Source organism: Panulirus ornatus, chromosome 57 (assembly GCF_036320965.1).
Source record: "Panulirus ornatus isolate Po-2019 chromosome 57, ASM3632096v1, whole genome shotgun sequence".
Lineage (NCBI taxonomy): Eukaryota > Metazoa > Arthropoda > Malacostraca > Decapoda > Palinuridae > Panulirus > Panulirus ornatus.
In genome coordinates, this window is record NC_092280.1 from 7,486,301 (window position 1) to 7,505,468 (window position 19,168).

At 47.3% G+C, this 19,168-nt stretch overlaps 1 protein-coding gene across 8 annotated transcripts in view; it reads left to right on the forward strand.

The window, feature by feature from the left end:
• LOC139766154 (uncharacterized) overlaps positions 1-19,168 on the forward strand; it is a 257,903-nt gene that overhangs the window by 223,707 nt on the left and 15,028 nt on the right. For all 8 annotated transcript variants that reach the window (XM_071694422.1, XM_071694424.1, XM_071694425.1 and 5 more), the window contains one exon: positions 16,597-16,704. In XM_071694422.1, the coding sequence (XP_071550523.1) occupies positions 16,597-16,704 (108 nt within the window). The remainder of the gene's footprint in view (positions 1-16,596; positions 16,705-19,168) is intronic.

Consider the following 19,168-nt stretch of genomic DNA (forward strand, 5'->3'; position numbering starts at 1 on the left):
GGCGGAGGTGGAGGCCCGCCTGGGACGGACGGAGGCGAGTAATTAGCAATATAATGGACGGGCGACTGAGGTGGGTGACCTGCCTGACTGCTGCTCCCCTCCTCCATGCCCCTCGAATTCTCCCCTCTCCCTCCTCCACTCTCCCTCAGGGCCCGGAGCACAGCCGCCGGACGCCACACCACCGAAATCCAAGTGGTAAAAGATGGCAACGAAGAACTCAGACATGGAACTGAAAAGACGAACGATCAATGAAATGGAATGATATCATACAGGATGAAATATACTCATGGTGTCAAAGGTTAATTATCTGGGGGCTTTAGGCCTATCAACTACCAGGGTCATTAAGGGCGTCGCCGTCAAATTATAACCACTAATTGAACAATCTTGGGCTCTTTTAGGTGTTCACGAGAATTCTAAGACCATACACGCTTATATGGCCCTTGGTGTCAAAGATTTATCCAATCAGCTACAACCAGGCTGTTGTACGTATCGGGGACACATGGTAAAAAGAGACGAAACAGAAGGTTTGAAAAAGGTATCTTTAAAGTGATTAAAACTACGAGAAAAGGAAATAATGAAATAGAAAAAATAGAAATGCTGATTCAGTGAACAGAAAAGAAAAAAAGATGATGAGTGATTAAAGAAGCGAGAAAGTGGAATGCAAATGTGGCAATATGGGAATGCATCACAATGCATTCATACAGAGGTAATGGAGTGAAAGGATCATTAGAATGCAAATTGTACCCAGCCTAAGGGGGAGAAGGTAGGGGGGGATCTTGGTGGAAAAATGCAGTTGATTGTCTCGAAATGGTGAGAAGAATGGACTTGGGAGAGTTGAGGGCGTTCGATGCAAGGCAGCTACGCCCACGCCCAAGCCCACGCCCACACAGGGAGCCTCTTTCCCAGAGATCTGAAGGTCTGAAATCAGCAGACCTCTCTCAAGTACTGTCAGATGGCTACAGTACCCCATGTAGATTCCCTCACAGACCACCCAACCCCATCCTCCTTAGAGCCGTAGACCCACCAACGTATGAATATTTGACCCGTATATACATATTCATACATATGTGATCATATCTATAGCATTATGATAAACTTGGAGCACACGTATAGTGGTCTGTCTCCCTCCCACAGCACCGGATCATCCTCCTCCTCTTATCACACACCCGACGGAAGAGTATTTTCCGAAGATGGTTTGGTCGCACCACACACACAACCGGGAGATTAAATTTTGTGGAACACAATGGACACATGTCGGAGGACCGCTTTCTGCATGGGTTGGGGTTACCAGCGGCGTGCCGCGGGGCCCAGTCTTGGGGTCGTTGCTGATCTTGATCTAACTGCAGTGGGAAGGGGAAGGGAGGAAGACAAACAGAACAGGAAGGCAAAGGCTTAACTCTCTCTCTCTCTCTCTCTCTCTCTCTCTCTCTCTCTCTCTCTCTCTCTCTCTCTCTCTCCCCTCATACGCTTTCGCGTATTAACACTTATCCTCTTGATTTTTGTGTTAAGCGCGTTCCAGTATTGTTATTGTGATACGAGAATTGTGGACCGACTGGATTGCAAAATGTTCGTGTATATTCTTTTTCTTTCCTGTAGTAGTGGTGAGTGTCTGTATAGTCTGGGTCTGTGGTGGTAGTGTGTGTTTGTATAGTCTAGGTCTATAGCGGTATTGTGTGTCTATATAATGCTATAGTCGTAGTATGCATTTACTGTCCAAGCGCTGAGGTGTATTTTCGCCATATACACATTGTTATGCATACGTTAATACATGCATTTATATAGCCATAGAGACATAAACCTGCATTCATAGATAAAAGAATATATATATATATATATATATATATATATATATATATATATATATATATATATATATATATATATATATATATACATATATATATATCATTATTATGATTATGATTATCATTATCATTGTCGCTGTCTCCCGCGTTAGCGAGGTAGCGCGAGGAAACAGTTGAAAGAATTCCTCAACCCATTTACATACACATGTATATACATACACGTCCACACACGCACATATACATACCTATACATTTCAACGTATACATACATATACATACACAGACATATACATATATACACATGTACATATTCATACTTGCTGTCTTTATCCATTCCCGTCACCACCCTTCCACACATGAAATGGCAACCTTCCCTCTCCCCGCGCGTGCAAGATAGCGCTAGGAAAAGACAACTCTAACTCTCATGTGTAATGCACCGAAACCACAGCTCCCTTTTGTCTGTGATGATAGCATGAAGATGAAATCCCACTTCAGTAGAGTTAATACAATTTTGTTTAACATGCAATTTTTCTATACATGTGGCACGACATGTTTCGTGGAAACAATCCACCTCATCATCAGGTGCCAGTACTTAACAAAGTTATTTAAATCCCAACATCACACTTGAGTCCCGCCGTCCAACACCAATCTGTACAGACCAATCACTGTCCGCTTTGTCTGGCAGTAACCGTTGTAAGGGAGAGTGATTAAGGGGGGGGGGGGGGAAGGGGTCACATAACGAGGGTTGACCTGGGTAGCTGGGTGTGTGTTGAACAAATTTCTTTATGTTTTCGTGTTTTATCAATTCTCTCAAAATGATCTGGTTAATGCTATGATGGGCTTTAAAATTGCCTGGGGACAAATTAAAGTTCTTAGTATTGGCAACTCAGGCAGATTCAAAGACGTTGAGTGTGGCATAATCAGCAGAGGGGTATAGAATAACGGGATTTTCAAGATCTATGAGGTGATCATTTTCATGACAATGTTTAGCGATCGCATTTTTGTGGTCATCCCTGCGTACTGCATGACGGTGCCAATAACACCTCTCCGTTACAGTTTTACCTGTCTGGCCTATATAGATATATTTACATGCCTTGCATTTGACGGCGTAAACACTCCCAATTGTTGCATGATTTGGCATACTATTTATTTAGGTCTTACTGATGGTGTTATTATACTGGAAAGTAACGTTACATGTTCAATGAAATAATAAGATTGTATGAACTAGTGAAGTGCGATTTCATCTTCATATATATATATATATATATATATATATATATATATATATATATATATATATATATATATATTGTTTGGTATACAGAACAAGGTCCTTTCACATAAGGTTGTATGTTGATAAAAACCCACACAGAACAGAATGTCGTTTCCCCGGGAGCGACAATGAGAGATTAAAGACAAAGAGAACAACAAGGGGTGCATATGAGACTTAATTCCTTTGCGAATAATGAAATAGAAAGAAATAAATCGCTAGGATGAAATAAGGAAAAGAATATGGAATAAAAAAAGAATGATATGCAGATGGGGTAGATATATATCGAAGAGGATGATGGAAGGGACACACACGTGCGTAAAAGATAAAGAAATGGTAGTAAATCTATCAGATGTACTGGTTGTTATCTCAAGATAAGGAAGGCGTAGGGACAGGCGAGTGAAAATACGCCAGGCCAGCCATTCCGCCAGCAGGTATTTCCGGCGTAGAGAAATATCAACAACCACCTCATGCGGAGAGAGAGAGGAGAGGTGAGGGGGGCGTTAAAGGCCAAAAGCATTTCAACCCTTCCACCATCCACCCACCCACCCACCCACCTGCCTGCCTACCTACCTACCTACCCCTAACTGACTGCCTCCCCCTCAACACACCCGTGGGAAGGAGGGAAGTGCTTCTCCCTCTTTGGACCATCTTATGGCTAAGGTATGTGGTACCTGACTCGTCTCTCTCTCTCTCTCTCTCTCTCTCTCTCTCTCTCTCTCTCTCTCTCTCTCTCTCTCCCTATCTATTCATCTATCTATCTTACGAGTGAGAGGAGATACAACAGCAGGAGGTACTGTCCTCAAGTCATCTTCTCAGCTCTGACCTCCCCTGAGTTTAATCCAGACCCAGATTCATATCATTACGTTGTTTTCATCAAGTTACGGTAGATGTAGTTTTTATCGACTATCTATCAATTTCCTGAGGCCAAGCACCTTATATTGTATAGTGTGATCGTTCATTTTGATGGAAAATAGATTTCATTCCTCTTATCTATTGAGTTCTATATGGCTATCTTGTATGGGACATTATCTTGCCATGAGTTCACGTGTGAGACTGAATTATCTTTTTTATATCATTATTACACAGGTCATGTTTTCTGTGGTGCCCGCCCGTCTGTGATGTAATCATCAAAAGTACCCAAGTATGATGTGTTTTGAATGTCAACTCGTATCATATGGTCTGTTACAATGATATATTCAGAGGCTAAAGTTCTTCAGCTTCGTTCATTTTAGGAAGTGCCCAAGTCTGCGTCAGGTGTTGGAGGTCCTGCACAGGCGATAGGTTCTGGTGCTGCGTTGGGTGATGGAGGTCTGCGTCAGATGTTGGAGGGCATGCCAGGCGATAGGTTCTGGTGCTTCGTCAGGTGATGGAGGTCTGCGTCAGGTGTTGAAGGTCTTGGCCAGGCGATAGGTTCTGGATTTGCTTCAGGTGATGGAGGTCTGCGTCAGATGTTGCAGGTCCTGGCCAGGCGATAGGTTCTTTGCTCCTCCCTCTGCATATTGTGAGTCTTCCAGGTAGCGCACCGTCGTCAGACTTCACACGCGTCCCAGTCGCATCAGTAACAGTGACTCCACACACCATCGTCGTCCTTGTAGTCTTGGCGCGACGTGCAAGCCCTGAGCGGTGCAGCAGTGCCTCCCAGGCCTCGAGTGGTAGTTACACTGAAGACATATTCTTCTCTTCTGCAGAGGAGAGGGGCTCAAGCGCCGTCATTTGCATAAGCATGTGCATAGGGGTAAGGGATTAGATGATCAAAGTAGACACTCCATTAATAGAGGTCTAGACAAGTTCATCTAGGGCACGGCAGTACCTACAGGATATTCAACTCTATTAAGCACCGTCTACGTACCTCATCCTTAAAGGATTACCTCGAGAGAAGCGCTTACGTCTTCTGATGATGCCTCTCGACGAAATTTTTCAGTAAATGCTCTCGTTTACTGACCTAGATGGCACCGATTTACCTTATTACTCTCAAGTGGTTTCATTAGCATCACTGGAGGTCAAATATACAGTGTTTAAGTCTATGTTGCACCTAATGAATCAGAGACAAGAGATGTAGATCGTCTGACGAATTCAAAATATCTTTTAAGATGCAGATGACATTCAGTCATGGATATCTGATACATTCCGACGCCTGTCTTTATACCAGTGATCCTCTGCAAGTCCTCGTGAGCTTTCGAACTAGGTGACCTCACCAGCCTGAGGGGGTCACCTTTGTGCTGACCTTATCTGACATTACCCCCACAGCTGCCCTGGTGTCTGCTGGCCCCAGGGGACGATGTACACCGTCCTGGTCAATTGCAACTTCTGTCTGGTTGGACGATGTAATTGGAGATTAACATTAGCGGTCGCCTGTGTGATCTCATTCTCTTGCACTCTCTTCTCTCTTCATGTTATTGTTTCCCTTTAGATGATTATCTATTCACCTACCCATCTATCTACTTATCTATCTATCTATCTATCTATCTATCTATCTATCTATCTATCTACTTATCCATCTATTTATCTACCTATCTATATATCTGTCTATCTCCCCCGTCCTTCCATTCCCTCTCTCTTTCCACAACAGCCAAGCCAACCCCCCTTACTTCCCCTTTACTCCACCTCTCTCTCTCTCTCTCTCTCTCTCTCTCTCTCTCTCTCTCTCTCTCTCTCTCTCTCTCCCCTCACTCACCCTTTAAAAGGACCTCGAATTTGACACCACTCTTCCGCCAAGACGCCCTGTTCCCACAATATCTCCCTCACCTGCTACTGTTAAATGCCCTCTTTCCTTCCGCCCTTTACCTTCTCCTGTTCCATCCCATTCCTCCCCTCCCTCTCTCACTCTCCCAGAACCTGTCTAACCCCCTCCTCCCCAATCTACCTTCCCATAACAGGAGCTTGGGCGAGCCTCCTCGACGCAGAACACTATCAAATCCCTCTTGACACGTGTGGCTTCTTGATGGTATACGATTCCCCGTGAGGCCAAGAGGCACTGGATCCCTTTCTGGTGATGCTTGGTTATCTTTCGTGGCGATCGTGGTAACATCCTTGGTTCCTATTCCGCTCATGACACGAAGAGAACTTTACCTACTCCATTCTTATTTTTCAATCTGGCTTATACCCTACACCTGCCATACACCTACCCTTCTACCATGACACCCAACACCTGTCTTACATACGCCTTATACCTGCCCTACACCTGCCTAACGCGTTAGTAAACCCACCATCACTACCGATGTTCTTGTAGCAAGGTGGACCTCCTGACGCAGAGGTGTCGCATCCGCCACACCCTGAAGAGGCAGTACTACAGATACCTCCACTCTCTCTCTCTTGTTTCTGCCAGGTGTGGCCAAGGTGTCATGTGTCCTGGCACCGTGGGAGAGATGGGAGAGCGATGCTCCTCCTCCTCCTCCACCTCCTCCTCTCACACAGACGGAGTCTGTTTCTCAGTCTGTCTGTCTGGATGTCTGTCTGTATGGCTTGTTGTGATGTGGGCTTCCGGACCGGGCGGGGGTAGGGGCGATCTGGTTACAAAATTCTGGTGGTATTTTTGGGTCTATTGGTGGCAGCGGTGTGACTACCGCTCCTGCTTCTCCTCCTCCTCCTGCTGCTGTAGCGACTGTTGCTTCTGCTGCTGCTGCTGCTTCTGCTGCTCCTGCTGCTGCTGCTGCTGCTGTTGAGGGCTGTTGCTACGATTCAGCTGCAAAATGCTGCTCTTGGCATGGTTCCGTCTGCTTCCTCTGGTGGCGAAACCGTCGGTTGGAGTTCGTAGTGGAGGCGGTTGTGGTGTTGTTACTACTGTTGCTGTTACTTGTGCTCCTGTTGCTGTTACAGCGTCTGGTGCTGTGTTACTGCTGTTAGTGAGGTTGTTACTGTTGCTGTTACTTCTGCTCCTGTTGCTGTTACAGCGTCTGGTGCTGTGTTGCTGCTGTTAGTGAGATACGGAAAAGCTGTTCTAACTGCTGGTTTTTGTCTTGAACAAGCGACTGTGGCACTAGAGGGAAGTGCCATGTGTGCTTCTCCTGCTAATATTAATGCTTCCACATCTCCTCTGTTGGTTCTGTTAGAATGCTGTTGTCCCTCCCGTTAACGATACTGTTGGTTCAGCCGACTCCATCACCGTTGTGACAAGGAATGAGAGGGGGGTTGCTCTCTCTCTCTCTCTCTCTCTCTCTCTCTCTCTCTCTCTCTCTCTCTCTCAGGTGTGGGGCCCCAGTCACCCCCCCCCCCCTCTCCGTGGGAACAGGGGAGGTCTGGCGCGGCAGGCCTGAGGGAGATCTGTATGTGTTCTTTATGCCTTTAGCCAACGCTGCTGCTGTTGCTGTCTGCCGCTGATGCTGTCTATCTGCTGCTGTTGCTGTTGCTGTCTGCTGCTGTTGCTGTCTGCTGCTGTTGCTGTTGCTGTCTGCCGATAATACCGTCTATCTGCTGCTGTTGCTGTCTGCTGCTGTTGTTCTTGCTGTCTGCCGCTGATGCTGTCTATCTGCTGCTGTTGCTGTCTACAGCTGATGCTGTCTGCGGCTGATGCTGTCTATCTGCTGCTGTTGCTGTCTACCGCTGATGCTGTATGCGGCTGATGCTGTCTATGTGCTGCTGTTGCTGTCTGCTGCTGATGCTGTCTATCTGTTGCTGTCTGCCGATAATGCTGTCTACTTGCTCCTGTTGCTGTCTGCCGCTGATGTTGTCTATCTGCTGCTGTTGCTGTCTGCTGCTGATGCTGTCTATCTGTTGCTGTCTGCCGATAATGCTGTCTACCTGCTCCTGTTGCTGTCTGCTGCTGATGCTGTCTGCTGTTGTTTCTGTTTATTGTTGTTGCTCTTTGCTGTTGTTTGTGTCTGTTGTTGTTAGTCTTGACTGTTGTTTGGTGTTTGTTTGTTACTGTTGCTGTCTTCTGTATCTTTTTCTGTTTACTATTCCTAATCTCTGCTTCTGCTGTTGTTGTTGCCTGTTAGATACTGTTCTCTGCTACTGTTACTATCTGTTGTTGTTCCTGTTTACTGTTGTCGTTCTCTTCTGTTGTCCCTGTTTGCTGTTCCTACCCTTTGTTGCTACTGAGGTCTTTGCTGCTCCTGTATCTCTTCGTACTGCTACGTGTTATTGCTCCTGTTCCTTAACTTCCTGTTACTATTTCATCTTAGCTACCATGGCACGGGCGAGTGAATGCCCAAATCAGAGCCATCTCATACCCTAAGCCCGAGCCAAGTAGCCGTCTTTATCGGCCAGCTCCCATGGGAGGATGAACAGCTGGGTGGACTGTGGACAGACTGCCGCTACAAGGATTCGAACCTATGCGGATCTGACCCCGGGAGACTTGTAAATGCTTCTTACTTCTACACTCTCTCTTCTCCTCACCTTTATTTCTTCTCCTCACTCTCATCCCGTGTCCTGCTCTTCCACACTCCTCCTCCCTTACTCTCGCCATCCCACTCCGTTAACACCTCCTCTCTCCCCCAACTTTTCCACAAGCCCTATTCTTCCTTCCTTCCTCCCCAGAAACCACTAATTTCCTCCCCATCACCCCTTACCTTCCTCTTCTTTCTGTCTACCATCTCTCTCCTCCTCTCTCGTAATCACCCCTTCCCCTCTACACTTGCACCTCTCCCCTCCCTTCCTACACGAACCTATCTCTCCCCTGGTCACTTCTACCTCGAACCCGCTTCCCCTATGCTCCCCTCGGGTCTGCCCTCCCCAAGAAACCACCCTCCCCCAGGTCTTTGGTAACCCTCCATCCCTCCCCCAGCCCTTCCTCAACACCCCAACGATACCCTCCCATGTTTCCCTCCTACTCCTTCCCTTTCCTCCCCTCCGCTCCCTCAAATTACACCCCCTCCCCCTAGCTATCACACCTCCCTTCTTGTACACCCCTGGCCTACCCTTCTCCCCCTTCCCCCCTACCTTTCTCCGCCCATTTCTATACACCCGTGCCTCCCTCTCCCTCTATATTGCCCCCTTACCTCGCAATCTTCCCCTTCCCCAACCCTACTTACGATCTACTCCTCCCCTCACCCCATGCACCCCTGGCTTCTCCCCGCCCCCCCCCGCACCAGATTCTCGCTCCCTCCCCCAGCAAGGTTCACACGGAGGGAGGGGGAAGAGAGGATCAGCACACGGTGGCCCACGACAGACACTAACACAGCAACCTGATCCCTCTGCCAACGTCAGAGCGCCTCGCACTGTCTCTCCCCACCCAGCCTCCTATTGTCTTCTCCCTATTATACTCCCCGCCACGTCCAGCCTCCCTCCTCTCTCTCTCTCTCTCTCTCTCTCTCTCTCTCTCTCTCTCTCTCTCTCTCTCTCTCTCTCCCCTCCTCATTCTCCCCTATTCTCTCTTCGTCCCTTTGTCTTCCATGTACAATCACTCCTTTTCTCGCTTTGTCAGTCCCTGCCATCTTTACTTGTTATCTCCTGTCTTCTTCTTTCCTCTTCTTCTTCCTCTTCTTCTTCTTCTTCTTCTTCTTCTTCTTCTTCTTCTTCTTCTTCTTCTTTCTTCATCCTCTTCTTCTTCTTCTTCTTCTTCTTCTTCTTCTTCTTCTTCTTCTTCTTCTTCTTCTTCATCTCTTCTTCTTCTTCTTCTTCTTCTTCTTCTTCTTCTTCTTCTTCTTCTTTCTTCATCTTCTTCTTCTTCTTCTTCTTCTTCTTCTTCTTCTTCTTCTTCTTCTTGTGTCCTTCTTTTATCTCGTTCTATATTCATTTCTTTTTCTTTTCTGTAATATCATCATCCAACTGTTTTATCTCCTGTTCTTTCTTCTGTTTCTGTTCTCTTCTTATTCTTTCTTTCTTTCATTCTTCCTTCATCTGTTGCGTCATTTCCATCTTCCGTTCCTCCTTGATGTCTTCTCTTTCACTCGCCTTTCCCTCTGACATATACCCCACTTCCTTCATCCATTCCTTCCTAAATCGTCATTTATCTTTTCCTTCTGTCTTGATCATCTCTCTCTCTCTTTCCCATCCTTGTCTCCCACCGCCTCCTTCCTTCCCCTCCCCCCCTCCCTCCCAACACCCCCTCCGTTCCAACAGTACCGTTCATGGGCAGGCCTAACGAACAGGACACAAGAAACCAACGGTAATCCAGGAACAGGCTGTCTCTTGGGTTAGGTTAATCACCCGCTCTCTCATTTATTTTTTTTCCTTCATTGTTCATTATTTTCCCCTTCATTATGAATGAGTCACCTAGCCATCATTTATCATCTCAGTTTTGTTATTCATTATTTCATTTTTCAGCATGTTTATTTTGGAATGTTTTCCCCTCCATCATAAATGATTTATCAGTTGATTTTCGTTATTCATCATTTCGTTATTCATTATATTCCTTTTCATTATAGTCACTTAATTCATTTTCACTTTCATTCATTACCTACCTCTCCTTATTCATTGGGTCTTCTTTCTGTCTCTTTATTTCATTATTTCTCAGTTAACGCATTTCCTCCGTTAGCATTTGATAAATTCGTAGTCTTTCTCATCCATTCCGTCACCCATTCCCGTTTTCCCTCTCTCTCTCTCTCTCTCTCTCTCTCTCTCTCTCTCTCTCTCTCTCTCTCTCTCTCTCTCTCTCTCTCTCTCTCTCTCTCTTTCTCTCTCTCTCTCTCTCTCTCTCTCTCTCTCTCTCTCTCTCTCTCTATCTCTCTCTCTCTCTCTATCTCTCGTAAGACAAAGCGGTGTCACACAGGCGGGTAACGGTTCGTAACAGCCAGTAACGGGCGTCACAACAACGTCACAACGTGTGTCACCTTAGCGTGACGGTATCATCCACGACAGTAAGAAGTGCGTCACACTGGTGAGGTGTGACGGCCCAGGGTACCAGAGTGACTGTCGTGTGTTCAAGGGTCGTAACATCGTGCGCAAGGGTCGTCCCGTCGTGTTGAAGGGTCGTAACGTTGTACTCAAGGGCCGTACCGTCGTATTCAAGGGTCGTAACGTCGTTCTCAAGGGTCGTATACCGTCGTGCTCAAAGGTCGTCCCGTCGTGCCCAGGGGTCGCACCGTCGTGCTCAAGGGTCGTATACCGTCGTGCTCAGGGGTCGTACCGTCGTGCCCAGAGGTCGCACCGTCGTGCTCAAGGGTTGTATACCGTCGTGCTCAAGGGTCGTACCGTCGTGCCCAAGAGTCGCTCCGTCGTGCTCAGGGATCATACGGCCGTGCTCAGGGGTCGTACCGTCGTGCTTAAGGGTCGTACCGTCGTGCTCAGGGGTCGTACCGTCGTGCCCAGGGGTCGCACCGTCGTGCTCAGGGATCATACCGTCGTGCTCAGGGGTCGTACCGTCGTGCCCAGGGGTCGCACCGTCGTGCCCAGGGATCATACCGTCGTGCTCAGGGGTCGTACCGTCGTGCCCAGGGGTCGCACCGTCGTGCCCAGGGATCATACCGTCGTGCTCAGAGGTCGTGCCGTCGTGCTCAGAGGTCGTGCCGTCGTGCCCAGGGGTCGCACCGTCGTGCTCAGGGATCATACCGTCGTGCTCAGGGGTCGCACCGTCGTGCTCAAGGGTCGCACTGTCGTGCTCAGAGGTCGTACCGTCGTGCCCAGGGGTCGTACCGTCGTACTCAAGGGGTCGTATCGTCGTGCTCAAGGGGTCGTACCGTCGTGCTCAAGGGTCGTAACGTCGTACTCAAGGTGTCGTACCGTCGTGCCCAGGTGTCGTACTGTCGTGCCCAGGTGTCGCACCGTCGTGCTCAAGGGTCGTAACGTCGTACTCAAGGGGTCGCACCGTCGTGCTCAAGGGTCGTACCGTCGTGCCCAGGTGTCGTACCGTCGTGCCCAGGTGTCGTACCGTCGTACGTCAGAGGCTGATCAAACAATGATCACTAATTAGATTTTGTTTATTGTTTGGGTCAAAATCTTTTTCTTCTTAATTCAATATTTGTATTGATAAGAATTTACTGCATTCATTTGCTGCTCTTTTGTCTCTATCTTTACGTTTTTTCATTATTCGGAATCAATCAAGTGTAGAAAGGCCAATAAAAGTGGGTTAATTGCGGATGGCGATGGTATTATACGTGTGTCTATGAGGAAGTGCGATTATTCGATTATGTGATATGATCCGGTTAACGAGAGTTTTCGATTATCCGGAAAAGTCAGGGTAGGGGGACTATGTCGCATATACAGGTATGTGGCCATGAGGCTATATGCAAAATATCCGAAATAGGATGGGTAACAAGCGTATGTGAAGTGGCAGTTAAGTCTGTGGTTATGATGGTGTGTCGGTATACGCATGGAAGCAGTTTTGCGTATGAGAGGCATGCGTTGTATGCGGATCAGCTCCCTTATATGCGTACGGTAGAAGGATGCATATACCCCAGGCGTAGACCGGTGTGGCTAAGGCAGCACAGTCATATAAACCGACCACCTGTGTTTGTTCCAAGACATCAAAACACTTGACACCTCGTATGAGCTGAGTCACGAACTGTCTCATTGATCTAAATCAATGATCTAAATCAATGATCTAAATCAGTGATCTAAGTCAATGATCCAAATCAATTCGAAACCAAACGACTCAATGACGTGAGCTACATATCAATGATATGACTGCATGCAACATTTGTGCAACTGCATATTAAGGTTGCAATGGTCCACGTCGTCAAACTACACATTACGTAAGCTTCAACAAGTGATTAAGAAGAAAATGGCTGGCCTGAACGACTAGGAAAACAAGGCAGATGCAACACAGTTCTTCATCAACAGCAAGATAAACAAGATTGCACAGCTGACGGTACGCGAGTTATGATATCAGATCAACGAGATAGTAATTGTAATCTGGCTGATCCTTGTTGTCATGCAAGGTGAGCTGTTGCATGTGGGGACCCCTTGTGTTTCAGCCAGGCTCGGGGGGCAGCACGAGAGGGAGGGGGGGAAGGGTTTGTTTGGCTATCCCCCTCAAGCGTCTCATGTGAGGCCTCCAAACGCTCATTGGGGTCTCTGTTCCTCTGGTGGCGAGTCGTTGCTTCATGCCAGGTTCATTTCTCTCACGTAGATCTCATTGCTTCATTTGGGGAGACCCGTGTAGGCTTCCTTGCTTCATTTGGAATGACTCGTTCTTAGGTGGAAGCCTTACAGCTTTTTCTGTATTTTCATAGGTTGACGGACGTCTTTGTGTCGTAAATGCACCATCTGTTTATCCTTGCTTCACTGAAGACCCTGAACGACTCTTCATGCTTCATGCTCGTTTGAATCGCTGTTTCTTTCTCCCTCCATCCTACCACCAGATGCCTAGTTATGCGATCCAAAGCTTAATGAATAATCTGAGACGAAGCACAAGAGCAATTATCCCTCCAGGCTCTATAGTCACTCTGTCTAATGTCTCAAAACAATCGTTACGTTCGTTCTCACGACTGATTGCTTTACTGAGTCGATGCAGTGTTCGTGACACGATTCGAATCAGTGAACCTGATTTCTCTGTTATATATCAGACTCAGTATCATTATTCGAATCAGATGATATTTTAATGATTCAGTCTTGTCTCAAACTTAAAACGTCACGATGCAAATATATGAACCCAAAACTTCCTCGTTCGTGATTCGACTCACTAAAGCGAATGTCTCGGTATAGTTTCACCCGATAAGTCAAATAGAAAAAGGTTCAAATACTGAAAAGTCTCCGTAGAATCAACAACGAACGATGCTTCGAAACCCCCGAAAAGTTCTGCTGTCCGTAAGCGTCGTCAAGGTTCTCTAGAGGAGGAGGAGGGCCCATGGCATACATGCTACAGGGACGAGCCTCGCCTCCTTGGCCATCTATGCTCCGGCCTGCCTCACACTCGTCGCTCCATCGCACACAATGTCACGCTCATCAGACATTGCAGAGTAGTGGAAAGCTCAATTTTTATCTAGATTAAACTTTTTCCCCCCCTCCTCACTCCTCCTGTGTGTGTGTGTGTGTGTGTGTGTGCGTGTGAGCTCTCGTTCAGCAAGAGAAACAGCAGAGTTAATTAGTATCATCTGTGATCATTAGAATGATAATGATAATAGGATTTACTGAAGGAAATGTCTGTTTTTTGTCTACCTTTTTGCTCCTCGAGTGTGGGGGTTAATTACAGAGGGCCTTTTTTTTCAAATTCGTGTTAAAAGACAAACATTGGGTCTTTCCTCTCTCTGTTCTGAGGCTATGATTAGCTTGTTTGTTCTGTGAAGAATGGCTCTGTATCGTGATTTATCAAGAGGTTGGTAGACTGGGTGAGTCACATGTGTTCTGATGTTGCTTCGAAGACTCGATGTTGATCAACGAAGTGAACTTAGTGAGGAAGGGAAAGAGGGAAAAATGTCTTCTGATGAATCCATATGATGGCGGTTCTCGTGTCTCAATTCTTATTCATCTTTTCTATTTCTTTTTTTTGGTGGATCTTATTCGCACCTCACCTCTCGTACTTCTCTTTTCTCTACGTTCAAGTTATTATCGTCCCTCCTACTTCCCACTTTCATCAACTCCTCTTTTACTCTTGATTCTGATCCTTAATGACATCACCTCTTTGTCTCACTAGGCCTTTCTCTTCTCTCACTGCCTCCAGTCTGGTCCCTTGGTTTCTTAGTCTCTCTCTCTCTCTCTCTCTCTCTCTCTCTCTCTCTCTCTCTCTCTCTCTCTCTCTCTCTCTCTCTCTCTCTCTCTCTCCCCTCTATTCTGCTGACCTGGGCCTCCTCCGCTGGCGTCAGCGTGACCCCTAGCTGACCCCATGTGCTCACAATTACGTGCCCTCTGACCGGACATGGCAAATTCGCTTGCCTTTTTCTTCGGCGTTTCCTCTACGTCATTGTCAGAGGCGCGCCCTCCCCGACAATTGGTGCCATCTGGAGGCACTGGTGAGGCAGGAAGTTTCCTCCAGTCTCCTTGTACTTCTTTCCGTCCGTGTCTACTCTCGCCCCTCGGCGAAGACGTCTGGGTTGTTCCTCAACTTGGCTGGCTGTGTGATCTGAGCAGCTACTGTGTCTTCTCTCTATTTTGGGAGGTTTGTTTGATTCGATTTTTTCCATCTTGTAATTTGTTTGTTCGCATCCTCTCGTTTTGCTCTCTCTCTCTCGTTCGTGTGACCTGCTTCCACTGTCATATATCATTCTCCTTTTTCCTCTTCCTCACCTCCTCCCCTCCCACCACCACACAAACCTCCCCCCCTCCTCCTCCTCCCTGCATTCTCAACCCCTGACAATGTAGGTCCAGCCAGCCCGCCCGCCCTCCTCCTCCCACCCTAAATCTGCATTTTATATGGTTTGATAGTGACGGAATAAAACAGAATAGATTTGATTGAAAATAGGGAGAAGAGAAGAAAAAAAAAAAAAGAGAGTAATGGAAGGGAGGACGGGGAGCGAAGGGGAAGAATAAAGAGAGCAAGGAAGGATGGCTAGTGGCAAAGAAAGTGCCAAGGGGGCTGTCAAACCGATGCTGGTTGGGGGACCCCTTGCAGTCTCCTGGGCCGAGCTTGAGAACAGAACGCCCGTGGCTTTGTCCTGTGTCCACTTCGTGTCCGTTTTCTGCCGCTCGCTGTCCGCCCATTGTCCGCGTTAGTGTCCACTTTTTGCCGTGTCCGAGCCCTTGTTGTGTCCACTAGCAAAAGGCCAGAGGGTAGATTAGAGAGAGAGAGGGTTGACGTAAATATGAAGCGCTACCAGAACACCTTTGAAGACCGCATGCAGCTGCCCGACGCCAACAATACCACCAGGAGGTTTTTGTCGTGGTCATGTCGTGGCCTGGGATGGTGTACTCTCCCAGAAACTGTGTAATGGAGGTGAAGGCCGTGGGGGAGACACAGGGAAGGAGAGAGAGAGAGAGAGAGAGAGAGAGAGAGAGAGAGAGAGAGAGAGAGAGAGAGAGTAGAGAGAGAGGAGAGAGAGTAACGAAACGCTACAACAGTAGTCACTTGAAAGACAGAGAGAGGAACTATACATTCTGGATTGTCGTCTCTGCTAAACTTGCAACTACTACTACTACAACTACCACTACTACTACAACTACCACTACTACTACTACTACTACTACTACTGCTACTACTACTACTACTAAACCTACTACTATTACTACTACTACGCAGCTTCCAGCATTAGCAACGTGCCTTCGGCAGATTCCTATGGAGAGGCACTGACGCCCTCCCTCCCACGGTGAACTATACTTGAAGTGACACATGTGGAGACACATCTAACACGTATCTAATAATAGAGAGAGAGAGGCAACAAGAGAGCATGTCTAGTGATTTCCTCTTAAACCATTTGATCCTAAAGTTTGCTACAATAAGTACCGTAAAACCTAATTTATACATAAACGTACTAGTGTTTGTATGATTAGGTGGTAATGAGGCTTGATTCCCTATGTTCCTATGGCTAGATGCTAAAAGAAGACTAATGATAGATAGATTCCAATGCTTTATTTTCCAGAAAATCCCTTACGCCCTTATAGCAAATGCCAATCAGTCAATATTTGCAAGAGCTGCGTAGAGTAAAAGGAATTCAATACTAATCAAACATATTCTTGATAATCCCGAATCAGACTGAACCCTTTGGAATAAGCCAGATCCTCACATGTGTCTGGCTCCACCACTCACATCTGTTTCCTTCTTCCTTGCAGGTGACCACCGAACAGGAGGCCGCCCTACAGATGCAACAGGAGGCTCTGAGGAAGCACCAAGAGACCCTCCAACTCCTTCAGCATCACAACACGCTGAAGACCCTGCAGGTGAGGCAAGAGTTTGAGGCTTCAGGAGGTATCAGCTGCTGAGTCGAGACACAGGCTTCAGCAGGTGGTGCTTTGGTTGTGAGGCTTCAGGAACCACTGTGTGTTGTGGCACAGGCCTGGCTCAATGCTCCTTTGGGTTACATTAACTGCAAGTAGAGGAACATTGAGCTAAACACTGGAAAGTTCAAAGATCATGTTCTACAGATTTTAAAGCATTCGTGTATTGACTCTTCTGTGGTCGAAGCTTCGGGTTCAGTCGAAACACAGGTGTTTCCTGAATAGAATAAACCTTTAATAAGGGTTTATAGATCAAGGGGAATGATCATATTTCTGAGGTTTCACACATCAAGGAGGCTACTCTCCATTCGGTAGCATGGTAGTGTGGGCTCCTCTCCGGGGTAGGAAGGTCTTCGACGAGGCTGTACTTCTTTCCGTTCGTCGAAGGTGATTTCTCCCTCGCTGTCACCGCTTGCAGGTGGGAGTCCAGAACACCACCAGGAGCTCATAACGAAAGTTTTATCTTTCAGTCGAAGTCGCGAGACTTCGATCTAACCCTTGTAAACAAAGCTCGGCCCCCTCGTAACGAGACGTGTCCTGGGTCCCGGATGCATCGGTGAAGCGGGGTGAAGGCTGTTCCCTGAGGGAAAGGGGCAGTTAAGACAGCAGAAGTTACTAGATCATTCAGTTTGTGGGAATCTAAATGAAGTTTGGGAAGGACCTGCACGTTCACATCACATCGTATGTAGAAGTTATAAACAACGATTTCGGTAAAGGCGATTCCGTAGATAAAGAGGTCAGAGTTCCATCCCCGTTTAATATAAATTCTCTATCCCAGTGTCACACAGCAGAGAGAGAGAGAGAGAGAGAGAGAGAGAGAGAGAGAGAGAGAGAGAGAGAGAGAGAGAGAGTCGTAAAATCCAATTTACTCTTCCAGAATCGCCCGTTTAAGGGCAGTCAATCAGAAATTTCATAATCCATTTTTCCAAAAAACAATTTTCAAACCCTCCCCATCTTCCCTCTCCTCCTCCTTCTCCTCCTCACTCTCTCCCGGTCGTCGCTTCTGTCCCTGAGTTCGACTGGACGATTATTGTCTGTCATTTGCATTACCTGTGCAATTTCAAGCGTGTGAGGGTTCTCGTCCCAGGGGTTGAGTTTAGGCCTGGAGAAGGATCATCATCCCGCATTTGTTTACCTTCGCGGAGATAATGGCTCGCGCGCACACAGCGTTCGGGAATGCACGAAGAATTCTCTTCACCTGGACATTGTGTGTGTGTGTGTGTCCACCCCACCACCGAGCTGTCACAGGGACGGATAACGGACATAGCTGTAATGTTGACAGTGTGTTTTCAACGCTCTGATAAAGGAGTTTGGGAGTGTCATTCACAGCAGCAACAGTTTTAAAATAGCATTTGCGTTCTATTTTTCTTTTTTTTTTTTATGGTCTCGATATCCTACCTCCGATCGGCAGCGTTCGGGTATGAATGAACTGGTGTAAATGAAGCTGTCCATCAGCGTTGCTGGACCTTGCCCGTCAAAAGGTGTGTGTGTGTGTGTGTGTGTCTGTGTGTGTAAGGGGGGATGGGGGGGTAAATTATGACGCAAGGTAAATGTGGATATTTTTTGTGGATGAAAGCACCAACTCTCTCTCTCTCTCTCCCCAGAGAGAGAGAGAGAGAGAGAGAGAGAGAGAGAGAGAGAGAGAGAGAGAGAGAGAGTGACACGCCAATAGAGCTTGCATGGCACCATCTCAGATCAATTAACATAAACGTCACGTCAATTCTGTATCCGTAATAACACCTTCCCCCCCTCTTACCTCCCTCCTTCCCTCCCCTCGCCTCCCTCCTTCCCTCCCCTCGCCTCCCTCCACTCCCTCACTGCCGCCTCCACTCCCTCACTGCCGCCTCCACTCCCTCACTGCCGCCTCCACTCCCTCACTGTCCGCCTCCACTCCCTCACTGTCCGCCTCCACTCCCTCACTGCCGCCTCCACTCCCTCACTGCCGCCTCCACTCCCTCACTGTCGCCTCCACTCCCTCACTGTCCCTCCACTTCCTCATATAAGTTCGTTGATTAATCATCCTCCTTCGCCTCATGAACATTACACTTTTAACTTGAGGAAAAGAAGGAACAGAGAAGGGGGCCAGGCGAGGATATTCCCTCAAAGGCCCAGTTCTCTGTTCTTAACGCTACCTTGCTAACGCGGGAAATGGCGAATGGTTTGAAAGAACGAAAGAAATATATATATATATATATATATATATATATATATATATATATATATATATATATATATATATATATATACACCACAAAGGTTTAATGACATTTCCGTAGGAACTTCCTGCAGAGCCAAGAGATGGAGCTGTGGGCATTGTGGCCTCTGTGAAAGGAGTGCCGGGGGTTCGCCTCCTCCTCCCTCGCCCCCCAGCTCCTCTCCTCCTCCTCCCTTGCTGAGAATCGCCGGC